The following is a 20,469-nucleotide window of genomic DNA, read 5'->3' as shown; positions in this document are numbered from 1 at the left end:
AAGTCAAGCTCATTGAGGCGCTTTGGTGTATTTTGGGACATTGAAAGTGTGATGAATATAATTGGAGTCAATTTGGATGTTTTGGTTAAATCAAAGGTGGAGAGTTCGAATTAGGTCAAAAACCGATCCATTCCGATCATAATTGAACCAACGTGTAACACCGTCTTTAAGTGACTATCCAAACAACCTCATGCATTCATATAGAGCCTGAAATAGATTTATAATGATATGACACAATATATTGAATTATTTGTCGTGTATTGTGTATAGGTGGTGAAACTTCCGATAAGGGTAAGGAGATTGTACCTGAAGACCGAGACTAGGAGTACTTCGACTCTTGATATTATGAGTAACCTTTTTATCGTTTTAATTATCTAAAGTAGTTTTTATTCGTTTTTGTGATTTTATAGAAAAATGAGTTTAAATAGTAAATCCTTATGTTTTATAAGTAAAATGTGATTAAATGAAATGAGTTTTATAAATCATTTTGAAATTGAATGATGATTTTAGAAATTGAGTAATTGGAGACTGTTTGATTGTGTTGTAAATTTATGGTTTGAATTGAATAGCTTATAGTGATATTGGCATGAATGGCTGAATTGGAAATTGTGTTGAAATTGTATGAATTGTTTGTTTTGCCTTAACAGGCTTGATAGTGATATAATTGCCATGTCATGCTGTCGAAACTTTTATTGATTTGGTGGGATATTGATTAGTCACTGCAGTGGTGGGTTTCCGTGGACCAGCCTATTAGAGAGGGGAACGGTAAACCTGGTTATATTTTATCTTGGTACGAGAGATGCGGAAGATATCTCCTAAGGAAAAGTTTTAGAGTTCACTACACGTTAAACCACCACGTGAGGGTGAACTCAGCCAACGCTAAGGAACGACTATGCTTTTAAACGTAAAAATGTGTTTTATGTGTATATGAACTTTTCTTTAACAGCCTTGGCAGACTCGGTTGGATGCCCCGGCCAAGGTATCCCTGAGAATGAGTTTTGCCACGAGCCAAAATTTTAAGAAATTCATAAGCCATGTTGATTATTTGAGTAAAATGAAATTATTTTATTTAGTTGAAATGAGTTTGAAACGTTATGAATCATAGTACGATGAACTATTTTAAGTTGTCTTCATTTATTCGACTTTAGATATTTTAGATGATGCTTGTTTACTCACTGAGTTTATATAAACTCACCCATTCTTTTTACCCATTTCAGGCTCAAGATAGTCTATAAATAGCTGATTTCGTTGAGGATCTACTTTAAGATTTACATCCTTAGAAATCAAAGGTCTACCTTCTTGTACATATTTGTTTATTTTGGGAGCCCACATGTCATTATAGAATATTTTGTATACCTGACTGCGTGTGCCACTGTCTGTATGAATATATTTTGCTTTTACGCTACAAAAATTATTTACGCAGAGTTCTATAAATATTATTTTATAAAAAATGAAATATTTTATTTAATATTTTTATTTAGTTTGATTAGCCATAATTTCATTTCAAATGGATGATTTAGATTGCTAAAATTATTTTTAGATAAGAAATGTATATATTTTCGATCGTATACTGTATTGTCACCAGGTTTCAAAATGTTCGGGTAAAAATGACCAAAATACCCTTGTGTGGCAAAAATTATTTTTTTTGTTTGTTTTGATTTAAAAATAGTTTATATCCCTTAAAATATGATATTTAGTAATTATTATTCACAGGGGAGAAGTAAAACTGATTCAAGAGTCTTGTGAGGTTTCGATTGACATTTCGGGTAATGAATGTCTATTGAGACATCGCGATGGATGTCACGAGCTCAAAGGGAGTATCGGGTCGTGACATTAAACCTCCTATTTGTGTAATTGAGAAAATTGAAAGACTGTTTAACAGTTTCTTGTGGGGAGATTCGGCAGATAGGAAGAGGATACATTGGATGTCTTGGTAGAAAATTACCTTCCCATCTTCAGAAGATGGTTTAGATGTTAGGAACATAGCTGGTGTCTTTGAGGCTTTTGGAATGAAGCTATGGTGGAGGTTTCAATCCTGCAATAGCTTGTGGACAAAATTTATGAGACAGAAATATTGTGTTGGTCAGGTTCCACGATATGTAAAACCAAATACATGACTTTCAGACTTGGAAACGAATGGTGGCGAGCTGTATGGTGATGGAACAAAACATGCGATGGTGGATTGGTAGAGGAAAATTATTCTTTTGTCATGACTGCTGGATGGGGGACAAACCTCTGGTAAATCACTTTCCTTCTTTTACTTCATCTATGTCACAGATTTGCGATTTCTTTGAAAATGATAAGTGGGATGTGGATAAATTAAAACTACTGTTGCCAGAGGAGGTTATTCGGGATATTTTGCAAATTTCGATTGACACGTCACGTGATAACACTGTTTATTGGGTTCTTACTTCTCACGGGCATTTCACTACTAAAAGTGCCTAGGATTTAATTCGACAATGACAATCAGTTAATCTTGTATTCAACTTTATTTGGCACAAAAGTATCCCACTAACAACATCTTTCTTTTTATGGCTATTATTACATGATTGGATTCCTATGGAGATGAGATTGAAAAACAAAGGTTTCTAATTTGCATCTAAATGTCAATGCTATAATTCCGAGGAAACTCTCATTCATGTCATGTGGGATAGCCTAGTGGCTAAACAGGTTTGGAAGTATTTTACAAAATTCTTTCAAATCTATGTTACTAATCTGCAAAATGTTTTTCACATCTTTTGCGCATGGATATACTCTGGTGATTATACGAAGCAGGGCCACATACGTACACTAATGCCTTTATTTATTTTTTGGTTCCTATGGGTGGAACGAAATGATGCTAAGCATAGGAACTTGGGTATGCATCATAGCTGAGTGATATGGCGCAATTTCAAACTTATAAATCAGTTATTGTATGGGGGGCAGTTCCAACGTTGGCAATGGCGAGGAGATATTCAGATAGCTCAGATGTAGGGACTGAATTTCCAGAGAAAGAAACCTCCTCAATCAAAAATAATCTATTGGCATAAATCATTGATAGATGTATTTAAGTTAAATATTAATGGTAGCTCTATAAATAATTTTTAAAATGCTACAGGTGGTGGGATACTACGTGATTATACAAGTACGTTAGTATTTGCATTTTCTGAAAACTTAGGCCTTAAAAATTCTGTACAAACAGAGTTATTAGCATTATATAGAGGATTATCCTATGCCAAGATTATAATATTTTGAGAATTTGGATTGAGATGGATGCTATGATCGTCATTCAAATGTTAAAGGAGGGATATCGGGGTTCACATGACAACAGGTATTTATTGGCAGCTATACGCCAATGCTTAACCTATTTCTCTTATAAGATATCTCATATATATAGGGAAGGAAATCAAGCGGCTGATTGGTTAGCGAATCATGGACATCAACATCATGGCCTTCAAGTTATTTCAGCAGCACAAGGAAAGTTATGGGGTATTCTCAATTTACCTTATGTTAGATTCAAATAAATGTAAAATTACGATTTATTTTTTTTTTGCTTTTTATCTTTATAAACTTATCTTAGATCCTTGTACACAGGCAAATTACTTTTCTTTTGCCTCAAAAATTCTTGCAAAGAAAGTAATCCATGTTTTATGAATTCTTTCTTTCTCTGCTCATGTAATTCTAGAGGCCAGGTTTTTATCCCCCTCCTTGCTATATTTAATTTTTTTAATTATTAATAAAATATTTACAGGATAGTTGGGCCCTGTGGAAATTTTCAGCATTAAAAAAAAAAAACAAAACCTTGAGAATGAATTTGTGCAACATGCATGTCAATTGTAAAACTATAAGTACTTTTTATGTTCTAAACACAAATCTTTCAAGAAAATATCAGCAGACTTCACAATTTTAAAGACATTTTTTAATAACAGGCAAATTATTTTTTTATAAATGATTATAGTCTTATATTTGTATCTTATAACATATTCAAGTAATTAACATTTTTGTTATAAAGAGCTTAAACATACTTGTTGATAATGCTGTAAGTACGGAGGACCTTGTCCACAAAATAATTATACAAGCTTCCAAGAACTCCTCCTATAATCCAAAGGAATATAATTGCAACTAGTTCTAGGACACTGTAATTGGGATTTGTGGAATTGACATCAAACATGATCAATGCTCCTTGCCCACACAGGCCACATTTTCCACTGTGGCAAAAATCTATGAAACCTCTTAACACCATTGCTACAATAGCTGTTGTAAAATATGTCCACTAAAGTAAGGCACTCCGCCACCTTTGTAATTTCATAAAAGAATAGGAATTTGTTTCAAGGTAAAACACCAGAAGAGAGCCTTAAAGTCCTTGATCATATGAAAGCACTGAACTGACATCAATATAGTAAAATCTCAACTACATATAGCATAAAGTCTTTTTGAGATGCATATGAAAGTTAAAATACTTCTCCCAATTTTTATGAATGATCATATTACCTTGATAAGTTTGGTGTGGCTTTCGAACAACCTTAGAGGTTTTAAAAACAATCTAATATATCGTAATCAAGTTTTTCCAATATTTTCAACTTCCACTCCATTGTATTTCTTTTATTTTTACTTTAATACTAAGTCAGATGATTGAGAGAAGATGACAATAAACTAACAAAAATAATTAAATAAAAAGCCATGTGGTTGTTGCACCTAGTTGTATATTTTCATTTTATTACTATGCTAACTAAGAAGGATGGCACAGAGGTTAGAGTTAACATGATGCTGCTTCTTCCAATGCAAAGAGTACCCCACCAACTGAGGCACAGAAAGCTGCTACACCAGCAGCAGCACCACATGTGATTAAATCTCGTCAATCTTGGTCATTTTTGAAGTATTTGAGCCATTTCCAAGTCAAATGGTACTTACGAGAACCACCCTGCCCAAGTAAATAGGCTATGCAAGCAACAATGTGTACCTTAGGTCCTTCCTTACCAACAACAAATCTAGCCACAACTCCAAATATGGAACCAAAATCTACTAGGTATGAATCAATATCATAAAACTATTTAAACAATCATTGTTACATTTATTGGCTAGAAAGTTGCTAGATAAGTTGGAAAAGTTTTACACCCCTCAAAGAATGGGCTACAAATGATTACCTTAAATTTTCAGCTCATTGATGTAGTAACTTAGTACTAATTACTTAAGTTTTCAAATTGTTAGTGGATGGACACACACAGTATCACTTAATAATGTGTGACTCACCTTTGCAAAGCATGTAATTGGAACCAAAATGGATGGAGCATCTACACCATGAAAGTATGCTTTCACTTTAGGTATGCCAGAGCTTGCAGTTGCAGGAGCAATATAAGCATAGAAGGCGACAGTAGCAACAACCAAAACCATGTGACAATCAGTATATGCGGCAAATACCTGATAATATCTACATTGGAATGAGAATGATTCATAATTACTCCTAATTCTGACAAGTCTCATAATGCCATAGGAAGCTGTTTCTAAAAATAAGCATTGTCAATTCAATAATTGCCATGGTCACGTGCTAAGTAGTTATGTGAAGAACAATTAAATTACAAGTGCCAATCTTACATGTTTTTTTGGTAACATTAATTAGTCTAAGAGTATAGCTCTATCTGGAAAACCAAAATCCCAATACAGAGATACAAGTTAATAAACTAAAGCATTTTGTGTCAAATGTTGTCAAATGTTGGAGGCACTACCTCCAAAACAAAGTACTATGGCTGGTGTATATTCATTATATCATGACCTTTACACTAACATTATGTTTGTGCTTATTGATATAACACCTTAATTGAACAATATAGCTCAATTGAATGCGGGTGGACCATATGGAAAATGTTTTAGGTACATAAGAAATGTAGTGGAGCCCCAAGAATTTATGAAATTTCAATGAAAAACAAACAGTTCAAATCCAAAATTAAAAAAAATGAACTTTAAACTAGTATTCCAAACTATCTTGTAAATTGTTGGAGAATCATACAATTATATCTGTGTCAAGTTGCAACCAAACAAGAGCTAAACATATGCTAATTTAACAGGATAATAAGGACAATTAAATTAAGTAGGAAATAATGTGATAGGGCTAGGAAAGCAAGATAGTTTTATAAAGTAACGGTTAAACTTACTTCTCTTTCAGCATGAGATTGTTGGTTAGCAAAAGTTTGAAACCAGCTATGTTATCAACAGCAAGGTTATTAAAAAAGCCAACATGCCCTATTCCCAACCCAATCAAGAATGCTAAAGTCCACTTAAGAACAATATACTCGAATATTTCAACCTTAGCTCTAGACCTCTAGTCCTGCTTAAAAAGATCATTCTCTATGACCTTGAGAAAAAAAGAAGGCATAAACCAAATTAAGGTCTAGTTAAAGCAGTGTGATGCTAACTTTAAAGAACAAATGAATGACATACAGTGTTGGAATGCCATGAAGACTATACAGCATGGGAATTTTAGAGAGTTAGTAGTGTTTGATGGTTGTTAGAGATCATTCCAGTATATATAAAGCTTTTTTTCTCAAAAAGGAAACAATAAATGGGAGATGTGGCTTTTCGACTCATTTCCCTTTAGTTGTCAATCGATTTTGATGTCCCTGTATGCATGTTTAGGTGCTTTGTCAGTAGAACAAAAGGTAAACACCAACTAATGGGGTCATTAAATTTAATTCAAGGCTTTGCTTTGGCTCTTTGGCTTTCTTAGAGTAACTTTTTAAACAAAAACAAGATTCAGAAGTCATTTTGTAATGTCACTTTAGACTAGGCATTATGGGAAAATACAATTTTCAAAAGAAAACAAAACCTATAATTAGAAGCTTTATTTTATGCGTTACATTTCAGCAATTTGCTTCTAAACTGAATCAAATATAATTGGTTTGCTTTAATAATTCCAAAATGATATAACAATGATGCAAGAAAAACACAAGAAAACATTTATTTAGACTTACTCATAATCAAGGCTCTAAATGAGGCAGGCATTTGCACCAACAATGGCAATTTGAAAGGTGTTATTAATCTTGTTTTTGAAAAGCAATGGCTCTTTCATTGTCCCAACCGCCTTAACATCTGAGAATTTTGATGACCCATCACTTTGTTTACTCTCATAGTATTCATGATCATATACCACCCTTTCGAACTCTTTTGTATTATCCATTTTTTTTGGCTTCAATTCTGTTCTTTTCTAGTGTTCTACCTAGATAGAAATACTTTTAGTGTTGTTTTTGGTTGATATTAATTACTACACAAATATATTAATCCTATCTAACTGTCTCCCACTTGGAGAATGAAGCCAACAACTCTGCGATGCCCATAGCAATCACCACATATTTCTCTCTATTTCCTCCCTCTGATTAATTGAATCTTAAGCTCTTTACATTTAATACTCGTATTTGCTAGATTTTTGGGTCAAAAGTAGATTTGTTATTTGTTGCGTTGTCCTCCGTTGCAGAAGAGAAAAAAAATCACTAGATTCATGTGATTCCCGCATTGCTTTCTCTTTTTGCGTAGAGCTTTAAGCCAATCTATCATGACCCAAACCAAAGTTTTGGGACCTAACAGACATCAAGTACTTATGAAATAAATCTTATAAGCTTGTAAGGCAACAAATATCATGCTAAACAAATATGCTATTTTCAAACTTTCTTTAAAATTTACACTTTACAAAACCTCAAATATCTAAATATAATATTAAAATATAATTCTTCAAAAGATACAAATTTCTTATCTAGCTAACATCTACTTAACAAAGCTAAAAACTAAATACTCACATTAAATTTATATTTATCCAATGACATACGTTAATCTTGTTAACCAAAGCTCTCGCCAAGCAAGTCTAACTCCCAAACATGCAAAGATGTTGAAATCTATAAAATGATGAGAATTAATAGAACGAGTACAACCACTCAGTAAGTAACTGACATCTCATCAGCTGGATTAAGTATGCTCAAAACGTTTAGGCCAAAACTATTAATACACATATAAGTATCAAAACAGAATTTTGGTAATCTCATTCAAAATCATGTATTTCAAAATTTTACTTTCAAATAGCAAAAGTCAATATAATTTCACTTCAGATAACATAGCTAACAAAATTTTGAAACTTTCAGATAATAGAACAAAACATAATTTCACACTAATTTCAAATTTTATCGGTCTTCTGTAACATGCTACAACCACATTTAATCCTTGTGGCATAGCTTAGAATCAGAACCACAATTAACCCCAGTGGCACGAGTCAGAATTAGAACCACAATTAATCCTAGTGGCATGTGTCAAAAGTATATCAGAAGAAACTATTGATTGCACTGAACAGATATCACAAATACCATTATTCTGTAACTTGTGGTCTAGTTAAGAGATTGATTTCTAATCACAAAATATATGTTGATAGGGCCAACATTTAACCCCTATTGGTAGGGTTAAAGCATAGCCATACTAAGAGACAAAATGAAAACAAATATTTTTAGATTACCTAAATTTTACAAAATAATATATTCACTTTCTCAAAACATATCTCATGCATATAAAAAACATAATTGTTTCAAAGTAAATATTCATAAAGATAGTCATATATGCATACATTGATAAAAATCATGTTCTAGAACAAAATTGAAATCATATTTCAAAATTTAGTATAGAGATCACATTTACTTACATATATTAGCATGCTCACCTGATTTAACAAACCATTAGACAAAATATCATAGACAAGTACAAAAATCACATTGAGACTAATTTTAAGAGTGTAAGAACACCGAAGGAATATCAATAACATATTTGATTCATTAAATCAAAACCAAAAGACAAAGAATCAGAATCCTCTTGAAACCTATTAATTTAAAATTCACAAAGTTAGTAACCAACACTACAAACTTATCAAAATGAATCATGACTCCTTACTAGTTATTTTAAGGCATTTAGGATATAGCATCTCTTTCGCTAATCAACACTAATTTTGATTAAAAATAAAAATTGATCTTCTTTAATAATTTATAAATACATAAAACATTCAAAACTTAAAAACTCATAAGTTGAAATTAGTAACAAATATAAGATTTAATAGAAACCATCAAATGCTAATTAAATCTTGACTTTTGAATATTGTTAACAAATTTTTCAAAATCTGTCAATTCAAAAATAATTTTTCAAATAAATATTTATTCATAAAAAAATTAAGTAAAATTCAAATAGTTTAAATTTTTGAAGTTTTTATCAAAATAAGTCGAATATATGTCAAGAATAATTTTTTAAAATAATTAAAAATGAGTTTTTATAAATTTTAAAATTTCAAATTTTTATGACCATCTGACTTACTTCGAGCATTTATAACTCTTAACCTAAATTGTTTGCAGTCATAAAATTAAAACAAAATTGAAGTATTCATGTCACACTATAACATTAAAATTAGTTTTGATGAAAAAAATTGTAAATTTCCCAAGTTACAGAAACCAAAAGTGTAAAATTATCACAGACTTACCCAGATTTTTGAATTTTTAGATTCAAGTAGCCAACTTTGAACCTTCAGTTCTCTTAACACAAAAAGCCCCTAATCGAGATATTGACACCAAATTAAATAGAACATTTCATACTACAAAAGCCCTAAAAAAATGACTCAAAACATTTTCGAAATGTGGAGTTCTAGTGACTCAAAGTTAGGTCATCAAAACTATTAAAAAAAGCTTTCTATTCAACTTTAAAAATTCATATCTTCCTAACCACAGAGTCAAACGATATGTTATAAAGACCATTAAAAAAAATCTTTTCTAGACCTTTCCATTGGTACTTATCATGCCCCCGAAAAGTCATTGAAATAGAATTGAATTTGAACGAAAGTAAAAGAAACATAAACTAAACTTAGGGATTTTTATTTCGATCTATGCAAAAATATAATTTTCATAAGTTAAAAACTGATTGTAACTAAATCACTACTTTTTTTAATAGATTTTTTCTTTTTTTGCCTTCTTCTTCTTCTTTCAGATTATTTTCTCTCAAATGGTCTTCTTTTTTTGACTGTTTTTCTTTAACATGATAAAGAAAACTGTCTTTTTAACTTCCTTTATCTATTTTTCTTTCAAACGTGATAATTAAAGTTGTGTTAACCTCCTCTCTACACTTTTCTCTTAAACGTAGTAAATAATATGATATAATATAACTAATATTAACTAAAATACTTTATTTGCTTTAAGAGCCCTTCTTTTTTTTTTTTTTTTATAAACCCAAAGGTCATATCCATAATTATAAAAAGTTGGACTTATGTTATAGTTATTTATTTAATATAGACTATAACTTAGTAATTATTAATTCTTTTATATAATTAATTAAGTAGGATAATTTTGAGGGATATTACATACTCCCCCACTTAATAGAATTTGGTCCCTAAATTCAAAATTCCATAAACTTCAAATCTTGTCCAACGTTTAAGCAAATAGTACATACATTCCTCATTTAAAGAATTCATCTCCGTAATCTAAAAATATTCTATCAAAACTTCACATGATCTTGTATCCAGTAGCCAATTCAACATAATTATAAATCTAAATCTTATATAGCCAACTAATCAAACATCCGAAAACTTAAAATCTCAATTCTTATCCAAAGCAAGATGCAATTACAAAAGTACTAAACTTTTTAGAACTCTATAGACTCCAAATATGCAAATTCAAAAATCTCAATCTTGGCTAGGCAACATAACTCCAATACAATTCAAATTTTATACAATTCATCTTCCTTACTAATGGGATCAAAACAACAAAACACCATAATTTCTCAACCTAATTACATTTTCAAAATATCTTCAATATCAGAATCAATAATCATACACCATCAATATACAAATCACTCAATCTCTATTTTCTTATATCTCTATCGCTAGCTATGTTACCGAAAATCTTTATTTTAACCAAATCATGCTTCCACTGCGCACTCTGTTACTTCATTCAATATAACTTCAAAAACAGCAAAATATACTTTCATAACATTATTTTTCACAACTATAATAACAAGTGCAAGAATCTCTTCCAAAAAGAAATCTTCAATTCACATAAAGTAATTAGGACCACATACCACCTCAAATCTATAACTTAAGAAATCCTCTGATAACCTCAAATATATCACATACTAATTTCAAATTTTTTTTTAGCTATCAGAGTACTTTTTAACAGTTAAATCATCCCTAAACTTTGATAAAATTATGCCGAGGTAATACATCACACCCACAAGTTTTTTTTAACAGAATATTCTTGATAAATTTAATCATCATGAATCTATGACAAAATAAAATCAATGCACTAAATCATATTGATAAATCTTATATCATACATTTTAAATATTAATCTTTAACTGTTCAAGTCATCTTCAAAATTCGAATATTATTTTCTTCTAATTTCATAGATCGACTATCATATGACAACTAAACATTCCATAAAGCTTATAAGTATCAACCTATCCAAGCTTTTCTTATATCAAATATATCATTATCAACTCTCAAAATCAAAATCTAAAAATCTATACACCCAATTTTTGTATCATAAGGAAAATTCTTATATATAGATTTTCAACCACTATAAACTCCAACTAATCGAATTCATATCAAAAGCAAACTTATAACCACCAATTAAAAGCATCACCTAATCTAATAGATTTTCTTATATTCTTCAAAATTGAAACCATAATCAAGATTTCCAATATAAAATATATATAATTATTAATTAGTCTTACCACAATACGGAATCATATTCAATGCATTTGTAACATATCAGACTTTCTTAACAACACATATTTCAGTAGTTCAGAATGCTAAATAAAAATTCAACTTCTATATTACAACCTTTCTATAATCATGACCTTAGTTTTTATATACAAAATCATGACAAAAACTCATATCATGATGAACGATGTTCTCTAATAAACATAATATAAATGAATCTCATATTGTACTTTAAGTTGTACTGCAGTCACAATTCACAAATTAATCACATTAACCACAAGTAAATTCATAGTAATCAAAAAGAAATTTAATGATCAATCCTTAAATCTTGCACAATGTCAATTCTCAACATCAAGCTTATATACTTTTCCAATAAAACAAACCATTCAAGTAGATCAAATATCCTCTTTTAATCATCATAATGCTAATTCTTCACATATGCAAGATTGAAAACAATCACCAAACAAGGCAATTCACAACATTAATACCAATACATACCTTAAGATTTCAAAATATCATATCTTGTCAACTTTGATATTTAATACTTAAACTCCAATAAAGTATATTAAAATCATGATCAAATATTCACTTTACATCCATAAGAATACTTTAAAAATCTCAATAAGTCAAAAATCTAATTTCAATTCCATAGTGTCTTCAAACATCAAATTTTTTTTTCACAATAACCTTGAGCTTAAAATATCTAACTTATTGCAATTCATACTAAAATCACTTCAACTTATAGACATTGCATGACTGTTTATCTACTTAACAAATCTTTTTCCTCACCACTAATTTCTTTATCCTTATCATAGATTTCCAAAACCATCTATCTTATCAAGATTCATTCTGAAATCACATCAACTTATAAATGTAACATTACTGTTCATCAAATTAATCAATCCTTTTCTTACCATAGATCTCTTTTTCCTCACCATTGATTTTCGAATTCATTTTCTAATTATCAATTAAACTTTTTATCTAAATATCAATTCAACTAAAGATTCCAAAACCCATAGTTCATTAACCTAAACTCTAATACCACTTAATCTGTCATGCCCTAGACTCAAGGTTTTAGGACATAACAGACTCCACGTACTTATGAAACAAATCCCATAAGCATGTAAGGCAACAAATATCATGCTAAACAAATGTACTATCTTCACACTCTCTTCAAAATTTACACTTTACAAATTCTCCAGTCTCCAAATATAATATTAAAATATAATTTTTCAAAAGATACACATTTCTCATTTAGTTAACATCTACTTAACAAACTAAAAATTGAATACTCATATCAAAGCTTATAATTATCCAAGGGTATACGTTAATCTTGCTAACCAAAACTCTTGCCAAGCAAGTATAACTCCCAAACATGCAAAGATATTGAAATTTGTAAAATCATGAGAATTAGTGGAATGAGTACAACCACTAAGCAAATAACTGACATCCTATCAGCCGGATTAAGCATGCTAAAAAAATTTAGGCTGAAACTATTAATACACATATAAGTATCAAAACAAAATTTTGGGTAATCTCATTCAGAATCATATATTTCAAAATTTTGCTTTAAAATAATAAAAGTCAATATAATTTCACTTCAGATAACATAGCTAACAAAATTTTGAAACTTTTAGATAATATAACAAAACATAATTCACACTAATTTCATATTTTATTGATCTCCTGTAACATGTTATGACCACATTTAACGCCTGTGGCATGATAAGAAATAAAACCACAATTTACCTAGTGGCACAAGTCAAAATCAGAACCATAATTAAATTCAATGGCACGGGTTGGAAGTATATCAAAACCAATCATTGGCTGCACTAAACAGGTATCACAAATACCACTATTCTGTAATTGGTGGTGAGGTTGGGAGATCGATCTCTAATCACAGAATGCATGTCAACATGACCAACATTTAACCCCATTGGTAGAGTCAGAGCATAATCATACTAGGAAATAAAACGGAAACATATATTTTTAAATTATCCAAATTTTACAAAATAATGTATTCATTTTGTCAAAACATATCTCATGCATATCAAAAACATAATTGTTTCAAACTCAATATTCACAAAGATAGTCATATATGCATACATTAATAAAAATCATATTCCAGAACAAAATTGAAATCATATTTCAAAATTCAGCATAGAGATCATATTTACTTACATTTATTAGCATGCTCACCCAATTTAACAAACCATAGGACAAAATATTATACACAAGTGTAAAAATCACATTGTGGCTAATTTTAAGTGTGTGAAAATACTGAAAAAATATCAGTCACTAATTTGATTCGTTAAATCAAAACCAAAAGACAAAGAATTAGAATCCTCTTGAAGCCTGTTAATTCAAAATATTCAAAGTTAGTAACCAACACTGCTAACTTATCAAAACGAACTATGACTCCTTAGTTATTCTAAAGCATTTAGGGTGTAGCATCTCTTTCGCTAATCAAAACTAATTTTGATTAAAACTAAAAATTGATTTTCTTTAATAATTTATAAATACATAAAAACATTCAAAACTTAGAAGCTCAAAAGTTGAAATCAGTAACACATATGAGGTTTGATGGAAATACATCAAATGCTAATTAAATCTTGACTCTTGAATATTGTTAACAAAATTTTCGAAATCTGTCAATTTAAAAATAATTTTTTAAATAAACATTTATTAATAAAAAAATTAATTAAAATCAAATAACTTAAATTTTTGAATTTTCTATCAAAATAAGTTGAATATAGGTCAAGAATAATTTTTGAAATAATTAAAAATGAATTTTTACAAATTTTGAAATTTTAGATTTTCATAACCATCTGACTTACTTCGAGCACTTATAACTCTTGACTCGAATTGTTTTTAGTCATAAAATCAAAACCAAATTGAAGTATTCATGTCACACCATAACATTAAAATTAGTTTTGATAAAAAAGATTGAAAAATTCCCAAGTTACAAAAGCCAAAAGTTTAAAAATTATCATAGACTTGCTTAAATTTCTCAATTTCCAGATTCGAGTAGCCAACTTTGAACCATTGACACAGAAAGCTCCTAATCGAACCATTGACACCGAATTAAAGAGCACATTTTATACTACAAAAGCCCTTTAAAAACGACTCCAAGCCTTTTTGGAATGTGAAATTCTGGTGACTCAAAGTTGGGTTATCAATATTATTAAAAATGAATTTTTAGTCAACTTTAAAAATTCATATATTTCTAATTAAGAGGTCAAACGAGATGCTACAAAGAGCATTAGAAATATCTTTTCAAGATCTTTTCGTTGGTACCTATTATGCCTCGGAAAGTCACCAAAATAGTATTGAATTTGGGCAAAAGTGAAAGAAATATAAACTAATCTTAGGGATTTTTATTTCGAACTATGCAAAAATATAATTTTCATAAGTTAAAACCTGATTGTATCTAAATCACTGCTTTCTTGAATAGATTTTTCCTTTTTCTGCCTTCTTCTTCTCTCGGATTAATTTCTCTCAAATGATCTTCTTTTTTTTATTGTTTTCCTGTAACGTGATAATGAAAATTGTATTTTAACCTCCTCTATCTACTTTTCTCTTAAATGTGGTAATTAAAGTTATGTTAACCTCCTTTATCTATTTGTTTTTAAACGTGGTAAATAACGTGATATATTATAACTACCATTAACTAAAACACTTTATATGCTTTAAGAGCCATTCTTTTATTTTTTTTTATAAACTCAAAAGTCATATATGTAATTATAAAAAGTTAAACTTATATTATACTTATTTAATTAATATAGATTATAATTTAGTAGTTATTAATTCTTTTATATAATTAATTAAGTAAGATATTTTTAAGGGATATTACTCTTCAACGCTGGCACGGGTCGCCACTCACCACGGAAGAGATTTTGCATCATTCTTTTGCACTTGTCACCAAATTCATATTGGTAGGTGTTTCTTTCTCAACCGACCCTTTTTCCTCTATTGTAAAAAACAAAGTTCGCCATCTATAAAATTTTAGGTTATGCAGATTTGTATATGAGTTTTTAAATAAAATTATAAACTAAAGTCCTTTTTAAAAGTATTAATGAATAATAGTTATATATGTAGAATATAAAAAATAATTCATATTTTTGTTTACTATTACCTTAAAAATTAGTCAAAAGGTGGGCCTAATATTCTTATTGGGCTTGTAATTCGGCATAGATTAGATCAACAGTATCGGCTTGGCCACCCTTTTCAGCACGAGGCATTTTTATATTTCTATTAATAACACACGTTGGATTGACCAGGACCGGATGGGCTGGAGCCCAATTAATTTATGCAATAACATTCCACGTCACCATCTTCTTCAACTGTTTGTTAACTGTTCAACAAAAATTGAAAATTGAAAATTGAAATGATTGATTTGTCTAATTTATTGTAATTAATATTGCTATAAAATGAATTAAATCCAAATGAAACATATAACTATAAATATATATTCATATCTACTAGTATTGTTTTTACGTTATTCAAAGCTTTAATGGTCGACTCCGATTGGGATTCTCTTGTCAGATAAAAAAAAACAAATCATTTTCAAATCAAATCATCAACCAGACCAGTTTCCATCCTAATCAAATTAATCATTATTTCTCTTTGTTCCCTTTTGTTATTGCTTCCAAATCCGATCGACATCAAGTGCGAATTCGTTGTTTTGTTTGCTTTATTTATACAATTGCAGTAGTAGAATAATAGTTTTATTCTGGATCTGGAAAGACAAAGGAAAGGAGATTTTGGAATCTCCATTGTATATGAATTGAATGAATAGATTCGAGTGGTGAGTGGCGAAAAAAGAAAAGAAGCAAAGCATTTTGGAATTTCCGCAATTCATTCATTCAAGAAAAAAAAAAAAGAAATTATGCCCAGAGGCAGAGGAGAAGATGGAGAGAGGCACATGGGTTTGCTGAAACTGGTGCAAGTTCTCTCATTTTTGGTGGTTTTCGTGGCTGGGATTATCATTGGCTTAGCCACCAGCTCTCACATAAACACCTATTTCTCTTCCCAAGCGCAGGCGCAGCTGTTTTCTACTTCCACAGCCACTTCGTTTCGTGTGTCCAGCGGCACCACCAAAGCCAATTGCAGCCAGAAAGTGGATTGCTTCAGCATGGATGCCTTCCTTCATCCAACCAATTTGAGCCATAAAATGTCGGATGAGGAGTTATTTTGGAGAGCTTCCATGGCGCCTTACAAAAATGAATTCCCATTTCCTAGGGTGCCAAAGGTGGCCTTCATGTTTCTGACCAGAGGGCCTTTGCCTTTGCTGCCTTTATGGGAGAGGTTTTTCAAGGGCCATGAAAAGTATTTCTCCATTTATCTCCACACTCCTCCTGCCTATCACCTCAATGTCTCCTCTCACTCTCCTTTCTATGGCAGACAGATCCCTAGTCAGGTACCTGCTATTCACACCTTGTCCCTTTTCATTTGTCATTTCCTTCTTCATTTTTTGCTACTACAAGATTAGTTCACAACTTTTTACAAAACTTGTTTATGGAAACCAGGTTTGAGGTTGTTTATGTTGATTGTATTACATCATGACAGACAGATGCTTAAATTCCTGTTATAAAGCTCTAGCTCTGCTTCTTTGAAACTTAGGGAAACAACTGATTCATACCCAAAATTAATGAATATACCCTGAGGACTTTGCGTGCCCTGCCTTGCCTTTTACCAATCAACTTGGATACAAGTTGGCTCGTTATGTTATTTACCTGCTGAGACAGGTCAAAATTGTTAGACAACAGTGAGGGTCAAGGAGGAGAAGGGGATGTGAGATTCAGATTCAGTTCTTATTGCTTGTGAATTGTGTCGGACAGTTGGGAAATTATAATGCTTTCTTGAGTGTTGTTTTTTTTTTTAATTCTTTCTTGATTGTTTTTAAACTGTGAACAATGATGACAATCTCATGCATAATAAAGGTTGGATGAGCCTTATGAATTATTTAGCTATTCACAGATTGTATAAGGTGTTTATATTCTGGACATAAGTATTCCATGTGCCATTCTTATATTTTCAATTTCAAAGTTTTTAAATTTTCACTTTCTTTTTATTATTAGACGCGCCTGAACCTGATTGTTCACTTAGATGTTGACTCTTGTTTTAGCTTATTAATTCTTCTTACAAATAATATCCTCAAAAGTCATTTTAAGAGTTTGGATGCTGAAGTCTGTTGTGGAATCTATTTTAAATATGTTTAGATCTGTCCAAACAATGAGTCTGTCGCTCTTCCACCACTTTTCCTCAGAGTGGTAGATCTCAGGATAGTGCCAAGTTTGAAGCTTCATATCCAAAGTCTATCAAAACCTTTAAATCTATGTTGTAAAGCAAGAAAAATCTTTTTTAGTCCTTACAAAACATAATAATATAGGGGGAAGAAATTTCATTGCTGCCTGTAGTTATATATAAGTTGACACGGGACCTTACCTATTGGGTAGTTGAGACCACCATATCGAATTGGGTGGGCTAAATTTTCCTGGAGTTTCATTGCCATGTCATGGTTTTTGGTCAATCTTCACTCTCCTTTTCTCCTTTTTCCCCGTCCATTCTCTTTTTCATCTTAAATCCACTTCTTAGCTCAATTTTATTCCATTCCTGATCCTCCTTCCATCCTCTCATTGATCAAGCCTCACTGCCCAAGCACCCCTTCCTTAATTCCTTAGCCATGGTGATGGGAAAGAAAGAAAACAGTAAGAACATGCAGAATGACAAGCTTTTCCAACTGGTCAAGTTGGTGTCATCACAGTTGTATAATTTTTATTGCTTTCAGATCATCAAGGAAGGTGTAAATAACATTGCTCTGGATCATTGCCTGCACTGACATATGACCCTGTTGCCTCCTAACCTGTCCACCTGTATTGTGTTTTATTCCTTCTATTTGTGCCATAACCTTGCTCAGAAGTAAGTCCTTTGTTTGGGTTAGCTAGTAGTTTAGAGAGAGGGGGAGAGGGGAGACAGGAGAGAGAGAGGTGAGAATATCTGTTTTATGTGTCATAACAGATCAATGGCAAACATTGTTGTAAATATTCACTAAACACACAGATGAATGCAAAAGATGCAATGAACTAGGACAGGTAAATCAACATTGCACATGAATTTTATTTCGAAATTACTTCCCTCATCTTAAATACTCAATTTTTTCACATTTAGTCTGCCATTTCCGATCAAAGTATGTTTCCTTTATTTCATGAACCGTTTTTCTTCTTTTTAGAATGTGGAATGGGGGACTGTTTTACTGGCCGATGCAGAGAGGCGCCTTCTAGCAAATGCACTGCTTGACTTCTCAAATGAGCGATTTGTTCTTCTTTCTGAGAGCTGCATCCCAGTCTATAACTTCCCAACTGTCTACAAGTATCTCATTGGTTCTACCTACAGTTTTGTTGAGTCATATGATGATCCCTCCCGCTATGGTCGTGGCCGCTACAGCCGCAAGATGCTTCCTGACATTAAGCTCTATCAATGGCGAAAAGGATCTCAATGGTTTGAGATGCACCGTTTAGTTGCCATTTACATTATTTCAGACACCAAATACTACACCCTTTTCAGGAAGTATTGTAGGCCTGCTTGCTATCCAGATGAGCATTACATTCCAACTTTCCTGAACATGTTCCATGGATCTTTGAATGCAAACCGGAGCGTGACTTGGGTTGACTGGTCAATGGGGGGTCCTCATCCAGCAATGCATGGGGGAGCTAATATCACGGAGGGTTTTATACAAGCCATAAGGAAAAATGGGACACTTTGTTCATATAATGAGGAGCAAACATCTGCGTGTTATCTCTTTGCTCGGAAGTTTGCTCCTAGTGCATTGGAGTCTTTGCTCAACCTCAGCTCGACAGTGATGGAGTTTTGAGAGATTAATTTAGGGAAGGATTGAAATTCTTTTTTATCCTCAATTATCATTCATTCTTAAAGTTTTGGGATCTTTAGTTCTTACAGGGCTTTTGTCATAGTCATCCAATTTTGATCTTTATTTTGGCTCAAATTGTACAGATAGGTTCAGCAGGCAGGAAAATTGCTGGTTGCAGAAATTTTGGAGGATTATAGATAAATTTAATTTTTTGGTTTTCTTTGGAGGATAATAGAACAGAGAAAAGCATTATGATAGAAATGCTACGGGATTTGATTCCTGAAGTGTTCATGGCATTGAGAAAGAAAATAACTGCTATTCATTTCTGATGTGTATGATTCCGAATAATATAGTTTTATTTTTTGCTATTCATCTGATTTGGTTCTGTTACTTGTGGCCCTTTAAAGTAGTGGCAGTAAACCATCTCTTAATTAGGTTTGAGGAAAATGGAATTTTAACAATGATTGCAAATGCAAATCCTCAATATTTGATCATCCTTTGAATAAGCTTTGTTTACCGGAAAGGATTTAATTTTAGTTGAATAATCAATCGGTTAGTGAGTAAACTCATAGGTTTAAAATACAAATGATATGGAGATAGTAAATAACTAAATTTTTAGATATTTGAGTTTGAGGGGGATAGCCAATCCGAGCTAGTAGAAAACTTGGGAGCTCAAGGCCAAGTCAAGTTGCTGATTACCCACCGGGAATTATGGGTGATTCTAGCGAGGCAAAGAGTCCTAAAACTCAAAACACCATAACCAGTTAATTGGAACAATAGTCTTGATGCATTAGAGCTGATTTCCAGTTGACATTATCCTACATAAGCAGTTTAAATTCTGGAAAAGATACATTAGAGCTGATTTCGAGTTGCCTATGTTACTGCTGACCATGATTTG

General features: G+C 31.5%; 1 protein-coding gene and 1 pseudogene across 1 annotated transcript; one reads left to right on the top strand and one right to left on the bottom strand.

Annotated features, from left to right (window-relative positions):
• Nucleotides 3,995-7,150, bottom strand: LOC18595032 (annotated as a pseudogene).
• Nucleotides 16,194-19,943, top strand: LOC18595031. Its single transcript, XM_007022788.2, has 2 exons — nucleotides 16,194-17,120; nucleotides 18,933-19,943. The coding sequence occupies exons 1-2, from the start codon at nucleotides 16,590-16,592 to the stop codon at nucleotides 19,572-19,574; spliced, it is 1,173 nt and encodes a 390-aa protein (XP_007022850.1). The 5' UTR covers nucleotides 16,194-16,589; the 3' UTR covers nucleotides 19,575-19,943.

Source organism: Theobroma cacao, chromosome 6 (assembly GCF_000208745.1).
Source record: "Theobroma cacao cultivar B97-61/B2 chromosome 6, Criollo_cocoa_genome_V2, whole genome shotgun sequence".
NCBI classification, from domain to species: Eukaryota; Viridiplantae; Streptophyta; class Magnoliopsida; order Malvales; family Malvaceae; genus Theobroma; species Theobroma cacao.
Note: the sequence above shows the minus strand (reverse complement) of the source record. Positions and strands in the feature narration are given on the sequence as shown.

Excerpts from the sequence above, each read along its gene's own strand:
- LOC18595031 (XM_007022788.2), top strand. The coding sequence starts at position 16,590 with ATGCCCAGAGGCAGAGGAGAAGATGGAGAGAGGCACATGGGTTTGCTG. Across the intron at positions 17,121-18,932 it reads GCAGACAGATCCCTAGTCAG|AATGTGGAATGGGGGACTGT; the intron begins GTACCTGCTATT and ends TCTTCTTTTTAG.